Raw genomic sequence first — 16,239 nt, forward strand, 5'->3', positions numbered from 1 at the left:
AGTGGAACTCCTAACAGCAAACAGTATCAGACTGTGCTTCTGTTGTGTACGGCCAAGAGAAACAGCTTATTAATTAATGGAATTTCTCCATGCACATTCTGGACATTGCACCAGAAGCATGTTGTGCACTGATTGTTTCATGGATCATTAAACTGAACAAGAGAGAAAAATCTGGTTATTGATAACATGCAATTGGAACAATGGAATAAATCTTATATTGTATTAGCCCACACTTGGCATTGCAATTGTGTCAGAAGAAGTTCCAAAAATGGTTGTTCTACTAAAAAAAACTAAAAAACAACTACCAAATAATCTAACAAATATGAAGGGAAAACATCAAAAGGAGAGTAAACAACATTTTATGATTAATTATATGCAGTTCTGTGTTTAAAATCAAACCTCATTCATGATGAGAAATTGTGGTTCTTCACCGTGAAAGAGTGAAATCCCTGGAAAGGAATCATTTTAAAATTATGGGAAAACTCACCTCTGATTACCAGGGGGTGATATCCAGGGGCTCCCTTTTTACCTTCATGGTTTGTAATGGAAATTCCACCTGTCCTTTGAACTCAGAGGACAACTCAAATGGCTGTATGCAATATATAAGATTGGACCACCAATCTTGTAGGATTATAGGTCTCGAGTCCCAAGAGATCAAACCTGAATGCGCCTGTTTGTTGTACATGTTCACATGTTTTGACAGACTGGTCTTACAGGAACTGCAGTGAACCCAAGAAGCACTCTGCATGTTCCATATTTCAGCTGTGTTTGAATACCAATGTAGAGAGGACTGAGACAGCTGAACAGCATCCTGTGTTCTTGTAAATCCACACTTGTGAGTGCCAAATTTCCTCACTAATGCAAACCTGTGTGTGCATGTGGGTTTCCTCAGTAAACGCAAAAGGAAATGCTCTGAAGGTTGTCAACTGTCTATGACTCAAAATTTCAAAGAGCAAAAAAGTCCTTCTCTGGTCTGAGTCTGCCCATGGCACGGTGACACAATGTCCTGCATGTACAACACTCCCTCTGAATCTCACACCATGAAACCAATAAAAAGAACAGACTGCCGTGAAGGATAAAAGCACAGGATGAGGTGAAGGGATTTCTTTGCTTCCACCTCTTTTTCCTCTGTTCTCATGTCTCGGTTTCTCCCAACACACACAGCCAGCTGGCTTAAGTAGCATTAATGGTATTTGGTTAGGACGTCACCTTTGACCTTAAGAACAAAAACAGTAGCAGGGAGCCGCTCAACAGGTCCCCTGTGAGGGACAATGGGAGTGAGGTTGGACTTAATAACAGGAAACACAATAGTGTTTAGGGAGATTACACCACTGCATTCAACAAATCAGTCTCACAGGTAGACGGTGTTGTTGCACAGGAGCCAAATGTTGGTTTTACTTATGTTTGTGCGTCAGCTGCTGCACCGTTTCCCCACGGGAATTAATGAATGGAATTAATATGGTATGTTACGTCTTTTCTTTTCGTCAAACCCTCTGTCGGTCTCAGAAGAAGACATCAGCAAGCAGCTCTGACAGATTTCAGATCTGAAGGCAGAATCATTCCCGTTTAATTGAAGACTTGTCTGATCCTTCTTCAAAGCCAGGGCCAAGCAAAAAAAAAAAAAAAAAAACAGACATGCAGGTTGTAAACAGGATGGAACAGCCTTCCGTTTTATTCTAAATTTGATATGTACAGGAAAAAGTGGCTGCATACATTTCTTAATATATGTAAAAGTTTTCTGGAAAAACAAAACAAAACAATTGCACATCAGCTTCCATTAGCTTCCATTTCTTTTCTTTTTTTTTTATACTTTAAAACACATCATGGTACAGCATGGTTGAAGGCAATGTCAAACAGGATACAAATACACTGATAACCGCTTTTAAGTGTTGGCTCTTGTGAATAAAATAATACAGGTTCAGGAAGGAGTACCCCAAAAATGACACATTTTTATATGATATTAAAAATGTAAAAAAAAAAACAAACAAACAATACATACACACACTGTAGTGTGTGTGCTGTAGTGTCACTGACAAACAAATCACATCGTGTCCCTCTTTGTGTACAATATTATGATATTAACTCAGGCACTTTTATTAGACCCCGTAACTGGACAGCTGAGCAGCAAAATCCATGACATTTAGAGCAAGGGTCAAATACATCCTTCAAAATGTGCTAGTCTGTATTGCGAGACGCACTAGTGTTCACAGCAGGAAGTGTGGGCCACTCAACCAGACACTTTTAACCAAAAACCACTCAGAGTGGAGATTTTTTTCATCCTCACTTGCACAGTTTGTATCTTATTTTCATCAGCCCATTGTGGCACAGATATAAAAACACATACACTGGTAAAGGGCCCCAGTGTGTTTGTGTTGTTACACCCATGAACATACATAATGCAGGAGGGAATTTTTAATGGGCTTAAAGCAGAGCAGTGCTTTGAACTTTCCTCAGGTTGTTATACAGGTTCATACACTGAAATAATGCCACTGAAAAATCCTCTTTTCTTCAACTTCTTACATTTTTGTTCATTAACCAACAGGAGATAATGTACGTCACGCAGCTTCGCTCTGCATATGGAGAGTGTGTAGGAGTGAAGGGCAATTACACACTGCCTGTTTGTTTTCCACAGCTTGATGATGGCCATTTATTTATTTTTGTATTTCCCTTTTGTTTAAAGTTCGACCTCAGCTCGGTCTCATTTGTTGGCTTGCAGGCAGAGATCGGTCGTGATGTTAAAGAAGGGTTTGTTCAGACCAAGAGGATCTGTTTCCACCCACGGCAACAATTACGGAGGTGGGCTGGTGGGGCTGTGGCAGTGATCGACACCCAAGGTCTCCTTTCCAACCTACAACCTACAACTACAGCAGCTGATTTCACTGATTAGTTCCTTCTCTCTTGGTGAAAAAAATGCCAATCAGCAGCAGTAGACTTTGACTGGAATGAAAATGAGAATACTCTCAGGTTATAATGGCACCAGCCACTGGGTTACAGTGACTCATAATCAAAACTTCACTGGTTTTAAGGGTCGAAACAACATTATACCCCCAGTGGCATCCAAGCATGCAGATGGTTTTGGTTTAATTTATTCAGGCTGTGAGATTTTTGTATCCACCCTAATACAGCTGAGGTAAGTTATCACAGTTTATTAGTTGCATTGCACCACCTGATTTTATATAACCCTCCTCAGTTGGAGTAAAACTTCTCCACTAAATTGGACTAGTTATAAGACAGGAGTCAGTGGTTTGAAAGAAACTGTGAACTCACTGTCTTGTTAGCAGCTGAGTTAACAAGCCTGCTAACTGACAGTTAGTGACTAGAGCTAGCACACTGTCAGCAGGTTTCATACACATTATATCTTTGGAGAAATTTCAAATCAAAGAAACGTACGTTTCTATGAAAATGTTTTTGTAGCGGACTTTTCAGTGCTGTGGGCACAGCAAACAAAATCCCATCCACCTCCTCTGTGTTAGGATGGCACCAGAAACCTGATGAAAATCACCGGATGTGCATATATCCATGGAGGTAAGCCAGAAATTATGTTCAACCTACCCTTTAAAAGCCAGCAGCCCTCAGTTCATCCATTGACTGCTGTGGGTTTTTTTTTTTAAAGCAAGATAGCACCCCTACCTGCTCCCTCTTTTCAAATCAGTCTGGAGACGAGTGTCGGCTAAATGCTTAAAAAGGTAAAGAATAGACAAAGCAATTACTGCAATCGAAAGCAATTAACTCCTGAGGACAATTTTGCCTTTTGTTAAAAAAGGGAGAAAAGCTCCAGCAAATCTCACACTAGGAGGGTCATTGTCTCTCTACCCATCTTTATTCTGGCTCTTTTTATGCTTTTATTCTGCTCTTTATGTCAGAAGCCAGGCCCTCTGTTGGTGCCTCTGGTGGCAGCGTTCTTTGGCTCTGGCAGGCAGCAGGTGGCTTGTGATGAAAAATTCAGTGCAGAGCCTGACTCGGGAGACGAAGAGGAGGAGGAGGAGGAGGAGGGTGGGACTGGGTAGCAGGAGGAAGAATAAGGAGAAGGGGAGGGGTGTGATGAGTCAAAGGTGGGAGGAGGGGAGAGCAGAAAGGTAGAAGAAAGGAGTGTAATGAACAGAGAGGCGACAAGAACAAGGAGAGGAGGATTGGAAGCCAGAGCTCCAGGCAGAAAGGCAGGCAGGCCAACGAGTCAAGCACAGAGCAGTGCAGGGGGGCCAGGCAGAGGATCAGAGCTGTCTACCCTCGCTGCTTGGGTCTCCCTCATGGAGATAACACACCATATGAATCATTTATGAGGGGGGCTTTTTTATTAATAACATACACACTGTGCCCTGCTTCTTTCATACACTTTGCCTTGTTTTCTCTGCTCCCCTGGGAGCACTCATGAGAGAGAGCCCAGTCGCTCAGGAGAAAAACAGTGGAAGCAGAGAAAACAGACTGCAGAGAAAAACTGGCAGCGTTGGTAAGGGTTTGAACGTGAACTTCAGTGAAGTGAAGAAAGGGTGATTTGTGGCCGGTGGGACGAGTCATCCACAGGACACTCTGTAAAGCCACGAAACACATTCTTGATCATGAAACATGTACCTTGTCATAAACCCACACAGAAACGTACGCCCCAGCGTGGGCTCAAAAGAACGACCACTCACTTTCCCGTCTGCCCATTTGATTGTCAGTACATGACGGTGCCAGATCTGGATGAATCAGAGTCCTGGACGACTGTGAACGAGCATCGTGTTTGTGAATGCAGAGAAGGCACTGAGCGTCTCAAGTCTGTAGTAGGGTGAGTGACTGAGTGACTACTGGTATCTGTCATCGGTACAGCGAGGGACTGAACACAAACACCCACATACTGAGTACACTTCACAGCTGTTTACCTCTAAGATCATCGCTAAGCTATAAGACCTCTAGGCTGTCCTTTGTCCAGATTTGTAGCGTCCACTTTCGTGGGGTGATCCCCTTTAGCTCCTGAGCCAAAAGTTGTCTGTGCGGCTCTTTATCCGTCAGCCCAACATCACTCCTCAAGAATAAAAAAGTCGTCCTTTCTCTGACCCCAACCTATTAAGCCTTGCTAACTGTGAAGGTGAAGGTGGCACATCTTGGCGGTACGGACCCTTGGGGGAGGCCGGGTCCTTCAGGTGAGCTGGGGAGTAGCCCTCGTAGCTGCTGTTACTGGTGCTCTCCTGCATTAATTTCCCTTTGGCTTCCTGCTCTCGGCGCCTTTGCTCCTGCCTCAGGAGCTCCTGGGCCTCCAGAAGGACTCTGGCATTGACACCACAACCACCTGGGTAGCCGTTCCTGGAGCCCTGGTAGCTGGAGTACCTGGGGTTGTCCTTGGCTGTCTGGAAGCCCTCTCCAGGTGGGTAAGCCTTATCCCATGAGTCTTGGGAGATGGTGCTAGGATTCTTCCTGGGTTGCCTGGTACAGAAAGAGAAATAAAAAAAAAAGAGGGAAATGTGAGATGCAGTTTGAATTTTAGTTTCATATGATTCCTTTGACATAATCATAAACAGCATGCCAGTGATTTAATTCACCATTTTAACTCTCTCTCTTTTCAGTTTGTTTATTTACAGGCTTCAGGCACAGTCATGACAAGTTTTAGTTAGTCATGCCATATTTACAGTAGTTACTTTCAGAATATGTTAGACCGAGATTTGGCATGCTGTTGCAGGACATGTTTTATGGAAAACAAGTTGAACACAATCTGAATTTAAGCGTGACATTTTATCCTTCACCATGGAAATATTAGGTTGACCAAAAGTTAAAAAAAAAAAATCCACATTCTAGCTTTTTTTCCCCCAGAGGTTTTAACTGCTTCTCCAAGGTCTTCTTTAGCAGATGGACTGAGCTCAGTACTTAAACATGCATACTGAGCAAACTTCCTTAGCAAGGAAGGAAGGAAAGAAGGAAGGAAGGAAGGAAGGAAGGAAGGAAGGAAGACCATTTGTTGTGGTTCAAAGTTCTGGAAAACTCTAGCAAGTGGATCCTTAGTTTTTTTGTCAAAACCTTTTTTTTTTGTTTGTCCTTACATGTGGACATATGACTGTTTTGTCACATTGAAAACATGGGATTTCTGATATGGGTTAAAATAATCACATTTACTGTATGTGCCAACAGGTGCGCGCCCATCCTTTTTTCCTCAGACACAGACACAACAAAAATATTTGTGGAAAACTTGTTTTGTCTTGAGAGATGGGACTAATATGTGGATTTTTCACAATAAAAAATATTGTACTGTCAGTCACATGGTAGCCAAGACATCCAATTCAATGAAAATGAGGCACCATTACAGCCTCACAAACTGCCTCTGGGCAAGTACCAGCCCACGGTAACAACATACAGGGATACCTAACCATGTCAAAGTCCCCTTCCAGCCCATTAGGCCCATTTGGAGACAGGCAGAAACAACCATTGGATCTGACAGAAAGTAATAGCAGACCTTTTGCAGTTGGAAAAATGAGGCGACCATCTTGTCCTCAATGGATTTGCCCAAACTGATATCTGACACCTGACACAAGTGTCTTAAAGGCACAGTTGGTTGTCATGCTTCTGTGAGTCTGCCCTGCCCTTTACCAGAAAGATGGTGGGGGGGGGTCCAGATGTGTGACATCACCTCTCATTTCTGCTTGGCTAGCCTCTTTGTGGCAGCCCTGCCTTTGTGTGTGTGTGTGTGTGTGTGTGTGTGTGTGTGTGTGTGTGTGTGTGTGTGTGTGCGCGTGTGTGTGTGTGTCTGCATGTGTGTGTGTCTGCGTGTGCATGCCCATACGATATGCATGAGTGTCCTGAGCCCTACAGCTCCACCCGTTTATCTCGAGGGTAAAGCAAAATGAGAGCAGAGGCAGAGAAGAAGAAGACACACAAAAACATCAATGGGCTTTTGACTCTGAGCCATGCATAATTAGCAGGTTTATCAGCCAGCTGTGAAGAAATCGTATTATTCCTGTGTTTGGATTTGAGCAGGAAGGGGAGAAAAAAAATCTTTAATGAGAATAGAAAAGACCTTTGTTTTTATTCAACAGAGATTGAATGCTATTGGGAATGGATACGCTTCTCGATCTGTGAGATATGAGAATATTGCCCAGGTTTATTCTTGAACACGCCTGAGTGATTCGGATTTTCAGAGACGGGCGTCCCCGGCATCTGATTTCATTTCATATGTTGACAAAGAGGCCAAAGCCTCCCTGCTGAGAAATGCAAACCAGATCCCTCTCTCTGATGCTGTGCCAAAGGCGAGCATGTACATGTGTGGTAAATACAGAAACATGTTTACTGTTCTGTATTCTGTGCATGCACACGGTGAAGCATGACAGAGGATAAAAAATAGAAGGAGGGAAAGGTGACAGAGAGAGATTGAGAGAAAAAAAAAGGTAGACTTTGTGAGAGGTTGTCGTGCAGAGCAGATAGACATGGGGTTGTGACACACATTCACGCATGCAGACACACACTAGTGAGACCAAATGCCACTGCAGCTGCTGCAGCCAGCCTTTGGCTTGGAGATCAATGGCGTTGGTCGGCGATGAATATGAGGGCCCTTCATCCGCCATCATTGTTTTAAATGGCAGAAGTTTATTTTCACTCGCAGCTCCTTGTTTAGCGAAGGGTCTCACCAAGGAGGAAACTGACCTTTATCCAAAATGAATGCTGGGATGTTTTTTTTTTTTTGTTTTTTTTTTGAGGAACGCTACCACCGTTAATCACGATCATGAGAGTCTGGCTCTCATGAGGAATTTCACCCTCCATGGACAGCACAGGCCCATATGAATCCCATCAAGGCTACGATCTCCTAAACGCCACATTTACTCCGTCTCAGCCTCTGACTCTACACGATGGTATGCTCTAAATCAAACAATAGTTAGCGTTCTCAAGACACCACAGCCGGGTTTATCCAAACAGAACAGTTTCTTAATGGAATTAGTGGAAAAGTGAAGGGACGTGGCCACAGGATGTTGCCTCTGACCGCTGGAGTGAGACGGGAGTTCATTAATCTTTCAGCACAGCTGCCTGTAATATTTATCAAGGAAAGGATTTATGTCGATAACAGTGGATTAGAGCACGATGGTGAAGAAACAGAGGATAACGTATTTTATGTTGTATATGCATGGTAAGTGCTAGTTGATGATGTACACTGGGATAGGTCTGCTTGGTTTGGCCTTGTATAGAGTAATTAAGAGACTGCTGAGGGAAACAGTCTTAATAACTTTGAATAACATTTTCTCTTGGACAGTTCACGCCTGAACCGATTCAAGAATAAAAATTCTTCAGCAATTTTGAATTGCTGTAGAATTTTTGAATGTATTTTTACACTGTTCAAATAGTCTCTGCCCCCCCCCCCCCCCCAAAAAAAATTGTCCCCATGTCTCCAATCTGTCACTTTCTATACCCACTAACCATGCACATACACAGACACACACACACACACACACACACACACACACACACACACACGCCCTAGCACTTCCTGGAACAATGGGCAGCCATATCATGCAGATCAAAGGGAATTACATTAAGGGAAAGCAAAGCAATCATGTCAGATCTGTGTGAGAGGGTAACATGATCTGTCCATTCTGAGGCTCAGTGTGTATGTGTGCGCAGGTTTTGTGGTCTCAAATTGACCAGCTCTGCCCCTTTTTCTTACTTAGATGTTATATACATAATCTGCTATCATTACTGTCACGAGGCTATTACAATGAATCTGACATAATAAGACGTGAGTGCACAAGGGTGCATGCACACATACAGCCACACAAACACACACACACACACACACACCGCTGCTTGTACATGAAATCAACTTACAGATCTAAAACAGATACGGACACAGTCACAACCTCCTGGGCAAACTCATATCAGACAGACAGCAGCAGGTAAACAAGAAGATTCGACACACACATACACACAATGCCCCAGACGGACTCACACACAAAATCTCTTAGCACATATTGATTGTCAGACAAGCAGAAACATACATCAAACACAACATCACATCAAGCCTGACACCACATACACACACACTCTGTCCATCACTCTTACCTTGGTAAGGAGCTGTACTGTCGTTGCGCCTGGGCGAACGAGTCTCTCTCCTCCTGTCTCTGTCTTTGCATCTGGACCTCGACCGACACCGAGTGGCGACCCGGCTGACTGTACCCGCCCGGACCGTTGCTGCTGGTGTTTGACTGAAAACAGCGAGATGGCAGCTCGGTTAGCTGTCGTTCCCAGTGTGATCATCATCAGCATGGGCATAATCAATAAGCCTTCTATAATGTAATGATAATCCACATGAGACTGAAATGCTGTCCAATAAAATCAGTGCGAAGGTGCACTGGGTGGACAGATGTGATGTAGGGTGCAGGTAGGACGTACAGGATTTAATGGGCCTAAACTGATCTCAGTGCAGGATTTTCTTTTATTGCAAACATGTCACAAGTAATGAGGAAATTTCTTGTTCTAGGGCCAGTTTAAGAATTGAATACAGTAAATATCACACGTTATTTATTATACCATTGCACTTATTTGGATCACTGTAATCATACTAATATTTGTACAGTGTGAAAAGCTTCTGAAAAGGCCAAATCCATTATCAAAGCACCGTCTGGATAATCAAAAGCCTTAACTGTGTCTACTTTTCATTGCTGTAAGCACCATAAGCAAAATTCCATTCACCTCCACTGTCCTGAAGCACAAGCAGAAATTTCACACATATCTCTTTTTAACTATCTGTGTGTCTAGATACCACTAGAGGCAAGAGGAGAAATATATATATATTTTTTGTCATATTGGTGAACCAACCCTTTAAATCTGTGCTACTGCCTTATCTTGGCTTGGAACAAGAATGTCTGATGCTGCAGCACAAGAGGTGTTCTGGCGACAGTCATTTTGTGCTGATCAGAGAGCTGCTTGTTCTCTTGTATAGCTGATATAGCTGTGGGAATGCAGAGGCTTTTACACTCGCACAGTTAAAGAAATACTGATGACTTTTCTGTGTTCAGTTAAACATTCATGATGCTGAACTGCCTGCAGGATACATGTATGAATGGAAGGTTTTAGAGGTGTTAACACTCCAATATGTGAAATCAGCGGTTCCATGTGAATTAAGCCAATCACTCTATGTAATTGGTCCTGCACATTTCAAACATCCAGTATATATGCTGCGCTGTATAGCAACAAAAGCCACATTCCATCAAACGAACCTTAAGTACCGTCATAAAACAGTCTGATAATTAAAATTAAAGATTAAATCGTAAATAAAAGTATTTTCTTATCTACAGCAGCCAGTTGTGGTGATTTGCATCCTGTATTTTTTGCTGAAATCAAAGGATCTGTGCTTTAAAAACATGTATTTGTCTAACAGTTACAGAAGAAGTTATAGTTATAGAAAACTAAAAAAATAAAAGCAACACATTCAAATGTCTCTGTGGTGACACGTTTAATCGGGCTCAAATATTCTAGTTTGAAATCCGTCTGGCAAAAATGATTTTTGAATAAAAAGTCTTATCACTGCTTAAACAAATGTTTACAGACAAATTTATGTTTGGAAAATTGAAAAAAGCAGGTGACTTGGTACTTTTGCATGGTCTCTAGCACAAAGGTCACAGATTTGACCCCCAGGAAAAGGCACTGAAAAAAATGCCAGAACATAATATTTCCAAATTGATAAACCAGAAATGTCACATTTAAAAACAAACAAAGGAACACACGATCCCTCAGTTCAAATTTAAAGCATGAAAAATCACCACAAGTGGAGTCAGGATTTTCACACAGAAGCCCAATAAAACTGGCAGCATTCCCGGATACTGGATACCTCACAAAATCTCCCACAGTTCCCTTCCCCCCCCCAACCCCAGTCCAAACCACAGACACTTACCAGCAGTTAGTCGAGCAGACACACCCTGAGCTCGTCTCCTCTCAGGTCAAAATGAAGGTGAGTCACACACAGACAGAAGGAGGGGAAGTGAGGGAGGGGCCATGCTGGAGACTCAGAGCAGGGTTACAGTGATGAGACGTGATGAATGTTAGTGGGTGTTAATGAAGGAGACAACAGCTCGGCCTGCTGACATTGTGACAGTCCTCCCCCCAAACACCCTTAGATAGACACCTCGTGTGCAGGTTATCAGGCTGCAGTAGGTGAGTGTCCATGTGCAACACACTGTGCGACACACTGCGTGTGATGTACACATTTGTAATATCCGCAGATTTTGGAATGTTTTTATGACAGCAAATACAAGTGTTAATTAATTATTACAATTATTTTAACCCTGCATTTATACAAACTCCAAGACATTATCAAAAATATACTGAAGCATCTTTTTTTCACACACTTACACACACACACACATCTGTCCTTCTATACTTGTGAGAATCCCAGTTGACATAATGCAACACTTAGTCCCTTTAGGAGTTCATTAAGACTGAAACAAACTCATTTGAACATTAAGCTGTCCAACTACGTCTTCAGACAAAAGAAACTGCTCATAGCTCTACGTCCTGGGTCACAGCAGTGTGATGGTTTGGGATAAGTTACAACAATCATTGGATGCTAAGCCCCAGTTCAGGAGTTGGACAGGTGTAGGACAAGATGCTTTCTGATGCTGATGCTGTTTAACAACACCTTGTTTGAAATCTACAGACTCCTTAACCCAAACCTGCACCAACTATGGGCCTAACCCCAGCTCCTTATCCTTAAGTTAACCTAAGGCCTAGGCTAAAGCTAACTCTAACCCAAACAGCCCTCTAAAAAGAAGACTGGACAAGTTGTCCTCACTGTCAAACTCTCAAACTGGTCCTCACAAAGATAGATGTACAGGAGTGCACACACACACACACACACACACACACACACACACACACACACACACACACACACACAAATATCTTTCTCAGCAGTAGAGCACTACCCTAAGGTCCAGCCCACACTTGTACCACAACTCCTTGCCTTGCTCCGATGTTCATTAGCGGTGTGGGCGCAATAACTGTGTGCAGATCAGTCGTAACACAAAACCAATCTAATTACTTTTATGGCTGTGCAATGTATTGAGAGCCTGGTGGGAGCAGTATGGACATCAGTAGGTGGGAAGGCCATAAAACGATTAAGAGTGCTAAAGAGACACTCCCCTTTCAACCAAATGAAGCCCAGGCAATCATCTCTGGGACTGATTGGCACGGCCTGGCTGCTCGGATGACAATAACGACGGGCGGGCAGAAAGCTGAGAGGGAGGGAGGGAGCGCCCACGCACCCGTTATTCCATATCTGAATTGAAAATTGCCTGCGGGTGAATTACACTCCCAATATTTTTCACTAAGAAAAAAAAAAAAAAAATTCCTTTAGCGGTTTAGGAGTGTTGAATATTCCTGGGAATGTTGGCTCATCTGCCTGATCGTAGAGAGGAGGGGAAAATACCCTAAAGGAATCCAGATAATAGCAGTATTAAAATGTTGCAGTAAAATACAAGAGGCAATATTATGTGCTTTCTAAACCCCCAACATCAATTGAATGAACTCCTCTATTTCCATAGTAGTATAAATGAGTGCAATAAAGCTTGGCGCGTTGCTGCTGGGAGAGCGGGCATCAGTCATCCTGATGGAATTAGACCGTGTTACCCACAATCCTCCCCTGCTCCCCAAACTATGGTTAAAAAAAAAAAAAAGAAAGAACACGAGGGCTCCCATCACAAAGAAGAGATATTATATTGACTTAAGGCATGTGGCTAAATAGGGACGGCTAAGAAAACAGCCTGAGCTGAGGACGGATGACTGGGTGAATGAATCGCAGAGGCCGAAAACTGCGGGATGGACTGAAAGTGTGATAGATTCTAATGTTTTACTGGAGGTGTGATATGAAGAGGTGAGCCGGAGGTTGACTGTTCAAGCCTCGCTCAAAGGTGGTTGTCCAGAGATACCTGTCTAATCAGTATGGCACGACACTAACAGGGTTCTGCTTTCAATTCTCACTGTATGAGAATGAGGGCATTCTGAATGGATAGAAAAATGTCCATTGTGATTTCCCGGAGTCCAAACCCGATGTCTTCACACTGGGTTTTATTTTTCTCTGTCAACCTAATTAGGATGGACGCACTAAAGCCTATACAAGCACTCTCCTGCCATTTAAACAACACAGGAATGTGAGCAGTGTCTCACATGTAGCATCGTCCTGGCACAGACTGAAAGTGGGGCAGTTGCAGGTGAATTAAGGAAAAGGACACTGGCTCCTTGAGGTTTGCAGCACATCACTCAGATGAGGCAACAAAATGTAATATAGGCAAAGGGAAGGTAATTGAATTTCAAAGACACATTCTCCTGTTTTCCATATAGCCCACCAGTAGGGTCAGGGCATGAGTCTAATAACATGCTATTAGGACTGCAAGCCCCGAGTGTGAGCTGCACTCTGAAAAAGTGAAAGGGATTTAACACGAGCATTACAGGGTTCTTCAGACTCAAGCCATGTGGAACCCACGGAGGGTTCTGGGAAGAACCCCCTGGGGTATTTTTCTGTCACATTTAATGTTTCTTCCAATTTAATCTTTCTCCTCGTCTCTGACTCTAAAACAGGGTCCAGGAGATATCTGAAGGTTTCTTTTATGGACCTATTTATCTGGTAAATGAGCCTAAAATGTTCAACAGCAGGAAGCTGGAGGAATCTTTAATTTTAGAGTGCAGATTACCTAATACTGAGTTTTCATGGGAAAATGAAACTGGCAACAATAGCGAGCACGCTACAGTTGATGTAAACAAACATAATGGCGCAGTATTGTCAAGCTCTTCAACTGAGAGCACGCTTGCTTGTTCGGAGACAAAAGGAGAGGGTGACCTGCGCTCTTCTTTCCCACACTGTCCTGCTTTTCCTGTTCAACGCTGCCTGGAATGTGCGCCAGTCAGTCGATCCCATTAAAACGCACGACTCTGGTTAACACTGCCGAATCCAAAACAAAACTACTCGCTTTTATTGGGTTTATCAGCTGGAAAAGAAAGGCCAGAGCACAGAGGATTTGGTTCGTGAGCTCTCACTTTATCATTTCATTTCAATTATAAATCATAGCAACTAATTCTCCCATTGCAAACCAAAGACTGGGCAAAGCTACAGTGGGAAATTGTAGTGTAGACACCAGCAGTAAAAAGAGTTTATACAGAAAAATACAAAAACACAACTGTGTGCGTAAAATGACCTTGTAGAGAAAAACAACCGACAAGGACGATTCAAATTACTTGATACAAAGGATGTAATTTCTAACACACTTGTGTGCCTGGTTTGGGACAACACACATTCGTGCTGCTGTTCACCACAGCATAATAACATGTATTGTGTCTTAATGTGTTTGTATTACAATATGTTGTGATAGAATATGTGTGAAATCGGAAAAAAAATGTGCGTCGTCTCAAAGCAGACAAAGGGATGTGGTGAAAATTACTCCTTTAGTGTGTGAAACAATTAGATAATACACATTATACAGAGATGCTACAAATCAAGAAAAAGTAGTAAAATCCTGTCTTCAAGATTTGAAATTTGCTACAGGTGTTTGTTCATATGATCATAATTTGTTGCTAAAAATGATGTAAAACCAAGTGCACTTGAGGTGCAGTGCAAGGAAGCTGGGAGAACTAAAATAAATACTAAAAAATGTGACAAGCGATTTCATCACCTCAAAAAACTTTGAAGGCATTCAGATTTTTGTTCGCTTATTATTACCCCGTGTTGCTTCAGAATGCACTAATTAACCCTGGTCTTGGCCAGAGAAGCTTGGAATTAAATACACGTCAGTTAAAATGCACGTAACCCTAACTTTAAACCGTAAAAAGGCACAGTTAAAACAAAGGATTTAAAAATGAGACACCCCCCCCCCCCCCCCCCCCCGCCGGACAGAGAGACAATGTGAAGACAAACCCAAGTCCATGAGGTGGTGGGCGGGTCCATGTGGATGACTGACAGACAAAACAAAAGGGGTGGATGAGCACAGTAGGTTGTGACAGGTGGGTGGGGTTAGTGATGGTTGTATCAGGAGGTGCGGAGACCCCTGCATGCAGATGGTTGAACGTTTGAGTGTGAGGTGTGTTAGCGGTAGCATTATTAGCCCCCGAGGGCCTGTGGAGGTTAATGGTAATCCTAAAGTGGGGTACAGGGTGATAGTATCATCAGTCTTGTTCATGACTGGTAGTAGTGGGGTTAGTGATGGTTAGCACCATACTCCAGTTAGCCACAGGTTCTCCTCAGGCTACCGTTTGAAGACGTCCAGAGTCTTGGTCTGGCAGAGGTCGTTTCTTGACTTTACAGTCTTACAGTCTAGCCATCCTCTCTGGCCGGCAGTGGATCTGAGTTACAGGCTCCGGTCATTTCAGACACTCACCCAGGGCTGCTCGAAGCTGTAGGTCCTCCTGCGGTCGTCAGGGTCGTCCGGGACGTTCTGGGCCTGCTGGAACTCCTGCCTCAGCCTCTGTATCCGGTCGTGGTTGCTAGGGGCTAGCCGGTTACTGAGGAGAGAGAGAGAGAGAGGGGGGAAGATAGATGAGTGTGAGAGGTCCATTGTGAACAAGTGACCTGGTTCCATCAGCACAGGCGGAAATGGCCTGCAGGATGAAGTTCGTTAAAGACCAACATGCTTTGTCCACGAATTGATCAAATGTACTGTTGACACTGGCAAAGCAACCCAGATACGTTCAACCCAGATAAAACGTAAAATGTGATAAGTGAGGGCAGAGCCAAGAGTGGGCTTACAGCAGAGCCAACAGCAATATGAATCAAACTAATGTGCCTCTGATGTATTATTCATAATAATGAACAAAGACTAGCAGTGAACGGTGAGCGGTACCACACCCCCTCCACCCACCCACCCACCCACCTCCCTCCAGCCTCATATCATTTAACCACTGCACTGCTATTGTCTGTTGCAGCCCTGCGGTACTTACATCAAACAATGCTGCCCTCAGTGGAACTTTCTCATGGTACGCTGAACAAATGCACTGTAGCTGGTCATTCACAACAACTGGCTCTGCAACCTACAACTGTGACTATATTACTGTAGATGATATAAAGTCTAAAAGGTTTAACTTTAAATATGAAAAGTTTTATTTCTTTAGGCCACAGACATCACATAAATCCTGACAGGGCTGAGGTTGTTTTGACTTTTTATGTAACAAAACCTGGCCTTGGAACTGACCTGGATTTCAGAGAGAAGGGCTTGGCCACAATTTATACATCAAATGTTTTCCCTCTTGTCAACCAAGCAACCATCCGGCTTCAGTGTAGGTTTATTTTATTTTTGTTTAATTTGT

General features: G+C 43.2%; 1 protein-coding gene across 5 annotated transcripts in view; it reads right to left on the reverse strand.

Moving 5' to 3' along the window:
• Positions 1-16,239, reverse strand: part of LOC121192624 (partitioning defective 3 homolog) — a 217,153-nt gene that overhangs the window by 14,144 nt on the left and 186,770 nt on the right. For all 5 annotated transcript variants that reach the window (XM_041054373.1, XM_041054376.1, XM_041054375.1 and 2 more), the window contains 3 exons: positions 15,315-15,438; positions 9,013-9,155; positions 1,651-5,400 (listed from right to left, as the gene is read on the reverse strand). In XM_041054373.1, the coding sequence (XP_040910307.1) occupies positions 5,004-5,400; positions 9,013-9,155; positions 15,315-15,438 (664 nt within the window). In that variant the 3' untranslated portion in view covers positions 1,651-5,003. The remainder of the gene's footprint in view (positions 1-1,650; positions 5,401-9,012; positions 9,156-15,314; positions 15,439-16,239) is intronic.

Source organism: Toxotes jaculatrix, chromosome 14 (assembly GCF_017976425.1).
Source record: "Toxotes jaculatrix isolate fToxJac2 chromosome 14, fToxJac2.pri, whole genome shotgun sequence".
Taxonomy (NCBI): domain Eukaryota; kingdom Metazoa; phylum Chordata; class Actinopteri; family Toxotidae; genus Toxotes; species Toxotes jaculatrix.